Source organism: Nansenia antarctica (genome assembly GCF_963989245.1).
Source record: "Nansenia antarctica genome assembly, chromosome: 6".
NCBI lineage: Eukaryota > Metazoa > Chordata > Actinopteri > Argentiniformes > Microstomatidae > Nansenia > Nansenia antarctica.
Genome location: NC_137676.1, coordinates 12,031,731 through 12,039,230, shown reverse-complemented (window position 1 = coordinate 12,039,230; position 7,500 = coordinate 12,031,731). Strand labels below are relative to the sequence as shown.

At 45.9% G+C, this 7,500-nt stretch overlaps 2 protein-coding genes across 2 annotated transcripts in view; both read left to right on the top strand.

The window, feature by feature from the left end:
- Positions 1-7,500, top strand: part of klhdc8b (kelch domain containing 8B) — a gene marked incomplete at both ends in the record, with an annotated part of 64,890 nt that overhangs the window by 43,212 nt on the left and 14,178 nt on the right. The window lies entirely within an intron of this gene.
- Positions 5,733-7,500, top strand: part of LOC308159613 (nuclear factor 7, brain-like) — a gene marked incomplete at both ends in the record, with an annotated part of 3,566 nt that continues 1,798 nt past the window's right edge. Inside the window, one exon of the mRNA XM_080533434.1 lies at positions 5,733-7,083. Within this exon, the coding sequence (XP_080389560.1) occupies positions 5,733-7,083 (1,351 nt within the window). The remainder of the gene's footprint in view (positions 7,084-7,500) is intronic.

Here is a 7,500-nt window from a genome sequence, read left to right as displayed (position 1 = left end):
TGTATTTACGTTTTTCTGAATAAAAGTCTGAAGATAAAATTGGCTGCTGAGTTTCACCAGCTGCTGTCACATATTTGATTGTGTATGTTTCATGATGAATACAAAGGTCTAAGAACATACTATCAATAAGTAAATCATTGATTCGGATCCGCCCTCAAAGCCATCCAATCTCCTGTTTATGGACTGTCATCAGGAAGCTGCTGTGCCTCTTCTCTCTATGTTACACTTGGAGGGGTTGGGGGGGGTGTGTGTAACTGTGACTCAACTATCCCCTCCATCTTCAAGCATTGAGAAAGCATCCACTGTTCAGTGAAAGGTTGCTGTACTCATTTGTGTTATTGCTGTTGGCTTCAGTTACATAACAAATGATGTAAGCAATTGTGACTGCTCCTGGTGTTTCTGGACACCTCTCGGAAATGAGAAAGACGTCAAATTCGTCTTTAAAGTTTTTTTTTTTTTCTTCAAATTTTCGTTTTTTTAGCTAACATTCAACTCGAAGATGTGAAGTACCCACTCGTTATGTTTCCGAACAGTTTTACGTTCATTAAATAAGTGTAATCTATAACACAATGACTTCGTTTCTTGTTGTTTGATGGGGATTCATTATCTTTGATGGGGATTTTCTGTGCTTAGTGATTTCCGGTGTAGCAACTTTCAAATACTCATGTCGTCTTCAATTTGTTTCCGATTTCAATGTATGATGCATCATTTGAAAGCTTACAATCTGTAGTTTAAGCACATGTAAAAAACTGAAAAATGATTTCGCCTACAGGTAGCCCTTTTCATTGGGCTGTGTCACAATTGATATAAATGGGTGTGATATAAAGTTAGTTGTTTTAGGGGTTCGTCACATAGTTCTTGGCACGGAGCTGCTGCACTCGTGTGTGCTCCTCCCCCGCACACATACACACACACACACACACACACACACACACACACACACAAACACACTCACTCCATTGCCTGGAGAGGTGCCAGCAACCCGACCCTCATCTCAGTCAAGCTATTCCTCTCCTGTATACAGTCTTAGTAAGCCAAGTAGCAAGTAGCCAAGCATGTTCAATGATGGTGCTGGTGATGGTGATAAGGATGGTGATAAGGATAGTGATGATGGACAAACTGGCAGACAGACGAGTGAGGGTGAGAGAGCAGAATATGAAATAGTCTTGAGAGAGTGCTGGAATAGAGAGCAGCAGAGCAGCAGTCTCATGTCAGTCAGTCTCTCACTGTGGAGACCTAGCCCCACCCTCCCACAGACCTTTCAATCACTCTTCTTCTTAATCTCTCGACACCCTCTCACCCCCTTCCCTATCTCTCTCTCCATACCCTCTCACCCCCTACCTTCTCTCTCTCTCCACACCCTCTCATCCCTTTCCCTCTCTCCAAGCCCTCTCTCCCTCTCCCTCTCTCTCTCCATGCCCTCTCTCCCCCTTCCCTCTCTCTCCATGCCCTCTCACCCCCTTCCCTCTCTCTCCATGCCCTCTCACCCCCTTCCCTCTCTCTCCCAACACCCTCTCACCACCTTCCCTCTCTCTCTCTCCAAGCCCTCTCTCCCCTTCCCTCTCTCTCTCCATGCCCTCTCACCCCCATCCTCTCTCTCTCCACACCCTCTCTCCCCCTTTCCCTCTCTCTCTCCATGCCCTCTCACCCCCTTCCCTCTCTCTCCATGCCCTCTCACCCCCTTCCCTCTCTCTCCCAACACCCTCTCACCACCTTCCCTCTCTCTCTCTCCAAGCCCTCTCTCCCCTTCCCTCTCTCTCTCCATGCCCTCTCACCCCCATCCTCTCTCTCTCCACACCCTCTCTCCCCCTTTCCCTCTCTCTCTCCATGCCCTCTCTCCCCCTTCCCTCTCTCTCCATGCCCTCGCTCCCCCTTCCCTTTCTCCCTCCACACCCTCTCTCCTCCTTCCCTCTCTCTCTCCATGCCCTCTCACCCACTACCCTCTCTCTTTCATAATTTTAATTTAATAATTTAATAATAATAATTATAATTTTGCCATTTAGCAGACGCTTTTATCCAAAGCGACTTACAATTACGAATTACAGGGACATTCCCCCTGGAGTAACTGAGGGCTAAGTGCCTTACCCAAGGGCACACTAGTAGTGGTGTGGCTTCAGGCGGGATTTGAACTCACAACCTTCCGATCACAAGTCCAACTCACTATCCACTAGACCACCACTACCCCACTCTTTCTCTCCACACCCTCTCTCCCCTCTCTCCCTCCACACCCTCTCATCCTCTTCCCTAAAATATCAACAGTGTCCATTTCAATACCGTCATAAATAAATTCTGCTGTGCAATGTGCGCATCTACTGTATATAATAAACAGCTTAAGAGTGTTTGTCCAGCACCACTGTCTGTGTGGTTGACAATGCTATGAAAGTGATGACAGAAGTTTTTGTAAACAATGTCATTTGTCAAATAATTAACCTGTCAAAACCTGACAACTATTTAGAAGCGATCTCCTCGAAAAACAGATGGCGCGTGCAAGCGAATTGGTCCCTAAAAAAATGGCAGCTGCTGCAATTTGGCAGCATTTTGGGTTCCGACCGAATCAGAGCTCTACAATATGATTTTCAATCCTTCCGTAATACTGGATACCGTGGTAACATTTGGAGACGGTTTAACAGTGTAAAAAATTGGACACTTCCCAACCCCACTAATTTTTTTATTTTTGCCAGCAAACGCCTTTATCTAAAGCGACTTACAACAAATACATTTGTCTAAGTAAGTGAATCATCTATCCACCAGTTACATGATGATAACCAGATTTCTAATATACAGGTACTTGTTTTGATAAAGTGAAATACAGGAGGTAGGGAGGTATGGCTCTGGAAGGTAGGCCTCTGGGAGGTAGGGAGGTAGGGCTCTGGGAGGTAGGGAGGTAGGGCTCTGGGAGGTAGGCCTCTGGAAGGTAGGCAGGTATGGCTCTGGAAGGTAGGCAGGTAGGGTCTGGGAGGTAGGGCTCTGGGAGGTAGGGAGGTAGGGCTCTGGAAGGTAGGGAGGTAGGGCTCTGGAAGGTAGGGAGGTAGGGCTCTGGAAGGTAGGCAGGTAGGGCTCTGGGAGGTAGGCAGGTAGGGCTCTGGAAGGTAGGGAGGTAGGGCTCTGGAAGGTAGGGAGGTAGGGCCCTGGGAGGTAGGGCTCTGGGAGGTAGGGAGGTAGGGCTCTGGAAGGTAGGCAGGTAGGGCTCTGGAAGGTAGGCAGGTAGGGCTCTGGGAAGTAGGGAGGTAGGGCTCTGGAAGGTAGGCAGGTAGGGCTCTGGGAGGTAGGGCTCTGGGAGGTAGGCAGGTAGGGCTCTGGGAGGTAGGGAGGTAGGGCTCTGGGAGGTAGGGAGGTAGGGCTCTGGGAGGTAGGGAGGTATAGCATCCCAGAGCCTCGGCTCTCAGCCTCCCAAAGCCCTACCTCCCCACCTCCCAGAGCCTAGGTAGGTAGAGCCTAGGTAGGTAGAGCCTAGGTAGGGCTCTGGGAGATAGGGAGGTACGGCTCTGGGGGGCTGAGAGCCGAGGCTGTGGGAGGTAGGGTAGAAGGTACAGTGGTGTAAAGTATGTATCCCTCTGCGTCATGGCGACGGTTGCGTTGGTAAATATTTAATGACTCCTGGGGCATGTGAATCCTCATACAATTAGAATCACACTAACGAGCCTGGTTTCATTCAACAGAGCTATGGTGCAATTAAAACCTTTGGTTAAGACAGAATAACAGCCGTTAAGTTGCATAGACATAGATTCATCTGCTTTTACTGAGTTAGCTAACACTCCCTGGGGTATGTGTGTGTGCTCAATTCTGTTAATCCCCTTGATTGATTCTAACACAGAAGGATAGTCTGAGAGAGTGTTCAAGTCATTGATTATTCATTTGTTTTGTCTTTTTAATCGAATCCATGTTTGGATAAAGGCAGTCGAGGAGGTAGCGGTTTTGCAGACAAACATGGACTTAAGCTTAAAACACATTCACAGTTACATTAGTTTTAGTCATCCCATGCACTCTCCACGGCACAGTTGCTCAAAACTTTTAATCTGGATCAGAATGATCGAGCTGGCTGATTTCCCCAATACGACTCAAAATCAGCCAGGTAGATCTGATCCTGGATAGCAAAAAAGAATCAGGATCATTCTGATCCAGATTAAACGTTTTGTACAACTGGGCCCAGGACATAGAAAAGATTATATATCGTTAAAATGAAAGAGTTTCTATATTTTTTAAGCCAAAGAGGCTTCTATATTAATATAGAGGGGAAGCAGAAGGCTATTCCTGTAACACACACACAGACACAGACACAGACACACACACGCACACACACACACACACACACACACACACACACACACGCACGCACACACACACGCTGTATATCAGTATAACTTTGTTTGTCAGAAGGTGATCTCTCTGAAGGGCTCATCTCAGCCTCTTCATTTGTCTTCTTTCAGGTGACTGTGTGTGATTGTGTGTGTGTGTGTGTGTGTGTGTGTGTGTGTGTGTGTGTGTGTGTGTGTGTGTGTGTGTGTGTGTGTGTGTGTGTGTGTGTGTGCGAGAGAGAGAGAGTTATTGCACCAGTAGGTCTCACAGCAGAGCACTGCAGCACTGGACCAGCGCAATTACATAAAAGAGCTTAACATTCCCCTTACCGTTGTCTCATGTTGAAGTTACACAAGAACACTTATTTTACCCTCCCACTTAACCTTAATTATTTTCCATAATGATGAGGTCATATCTCAATATTTCACTTAAGTTATTTAACAAATGCCAAAAAATATATTATGTGGGATTCCATCCTTAAAAAGTTGCTGTTGCTTACATAACGTATAACGTAATGTGGCCAAATAAATTCACATTTCATTCGCTGCTGGTGGATGCTGCTTTCGCTAGATGCAACAGATTTGCATCTGGCTACTTAAGCTAGCTATCTAGTCTGTGCACTTATTCACAAGTTGTTAGAAAAAGAAGAGAAACAAATGGAGACAAAGTAATTTAGACAAACGCGCTTTAGTATAATAGAAAAGTTTTTTTTTTCTCCAAGGTATTCAAATCTCACAACAGCCAAAAATAATTGCAATCTCATCTGAGTTGAAGGGGAATATGCAAAGCTATCTCCATGGTAACTAGAGAACTATTTTGGCTTGCCATCTAGTGTTACCGTGGCGATCCCTCAAAACTATTGTAAAAACACTTTAAATATTTTCCATAGCTAAGGAATCCATTTGAGGAGCTTTATGCAACAACTTTAAAAATGTCCTTAAGTACAGTAAAGGGAAATTATCTCCTAAGTTAAACCATTAGATAAGATTGGCCTCACATTTTTATGATAGTAACTAGAGTTGATTATGTCTGCTGGCAGGCTTGTTCTAGCCACACACACACACACACACACACACACACACACACACACACACACACACACACACACACACACACACTTGTGCACTGCCCTATGCTTGTGACCCTTGAACGCTGTGACTTGCAGAAAGCTCCACCCTCAGTAAATAGTAGAAAACAGAACTGAACGACACAGGAGGCTATCATTGAACTCTCGCTGGTGCTGCTGTTCCCTACCATGGTTCAACACATTGCATACATGACTTTCGAAAGGACATTCTAAACGACAACCACAAAGGAAAAGGCAACACCATCAAAACCAGGATTTTTTACTTCCGACTGACTTGAGTGCTGTCAGTTTTCAGAAGTGAACCTTTTACCTCAGAAGCCATTAGAGGGGAGACAGTGGGGGTAAGAGAATGGCGTCTAAATCCTCTCTCTCTAAGGAGAATCTCTCCTGTGCTGTGTGCTGTGACATCTTCAAGGATCCTGTTGTCCTCCACTGTAGCCACAGCTTCTGTAAAACCTGTCTGCAGAAATTCTCTAAACAGAAAGAAACTCTGGAATGTCCAGTGTGCAGGAGAAAATCATCCTTGGAGAATCCTCCTTGTAACCTGGTTTTAAAAAACCTGTGTGAGGCCTTCTTACAGGAGACAGGTCAGAGAGCTGCAGCAGAGTCTGAGGTGCTCTGCAGTCTGCACAGTGAGAAACTCAAGGTCTTCTGTCTGGAAGATAAACAGCTTATCTGTGTGGTGTGTCGGGACTCAAAACAGCATAAAAAACATGATTGTTGCCCGGTTGACGCCGCTGCACTGGATCATAAGAGTGAACTCCAGACTGTACTTAAATCCTTAGGATTAAAGCTGAAGGGCTTTCAAGAGGTTAAACTGACTTGTGATAAAACAATGGAACATATTGAGAGCCAGGCCCAGCACACAGAGAGGCAGATTAAGGAGGAGTTTGGGAAGCTTCACCAGTTTCTACAAGATGAAGAGAAAGTCAGGATCGCTGCAGTGAGGGAGGAAGGGGAGAAGAAGAGTCAGATGATGAAGCGGAAGATTGAGGGGCTGAGCAGAGAGACATCATCACTTTCAGATACTATCAGGGCCATGGAGGACGAGCTACAGGCTGATGACATCTCATTCCTGCTGAACTTCAAGGCCTCCATGGACAGGGCCCAGAGCACACTGCCAGATCCAGGGAAGGTTTCCGGAGCGCTGATAGACGTGGCAAAGCACCTGGGCAATCTGCAGTTCAGAGTCTGGGAGAAGATGCAGGGAATAGTTCAATACACTCCTGTGATTCTGGACCCCAACACTGCCCACCCACGTCTCATCCTGACTGAGGATCTGACCAGTTTGACATACAGAGAAGAGGCACAGCAGCTTCCTGACAACCCAGAGAGGTTTGACTATCTTGGGGTCCTGGGCTCTGAGGGCTTTGACTCAGGGACACACAGCTGGGACATTGCCGTGGGAGACAATACCAACTATGAGCTGGGTGTGGTTACAGCGTCTACCAACCGGAGGGGTAATTGGGGCTTCGATGGCGGATCCTGGAGTCTGTGTCAATACGATGGGAGGTTCTATACAAGTGTTCCAGATGCAGGACTCCCTTCCCTCACAGTGACCCAGAACCCCCAGAGGATCAGAGTGCAGCTGGACCGGGACAGAGGAAAGCTGGCGTTCTCTGACCCTGACACTAACACACTCCTGCACACATACACACACACTTTCACTGAGAAAGTCTTTCCGTTTATCTGGAATCAATGTCAGCTTCATCCTCTGAGGGTGTTACCAGGGAAGGTCTCTGTATCCATGGATACTCCCTCTGTCTGAATCAATGATTTACTTACTTACAGAAACTTCTTTGTATTCATTGTGGAACTTAAGCAATAAGATTACCATAGTGCAAAATGATCAGTAATACTTCCTGATGTCCTGTACTGTTGATTATAATGAGACACCATGTGATGGAGCAGAGAGGATGAATAGCTCTATATATATATTGCATCTCTGTATCCTGTGTTATATTGCATCATCAGTTAAAACAAATGTAACATTTCTTCTTTTTTTAACACCCCAAAAATCCACTTTTATCTGAATCACAGAGATATGCCAAATGTGAAATGGATACAAAGTAATAAATGTTCACATAATTCATCCAGACTATCCTTGTGTGTTCGTA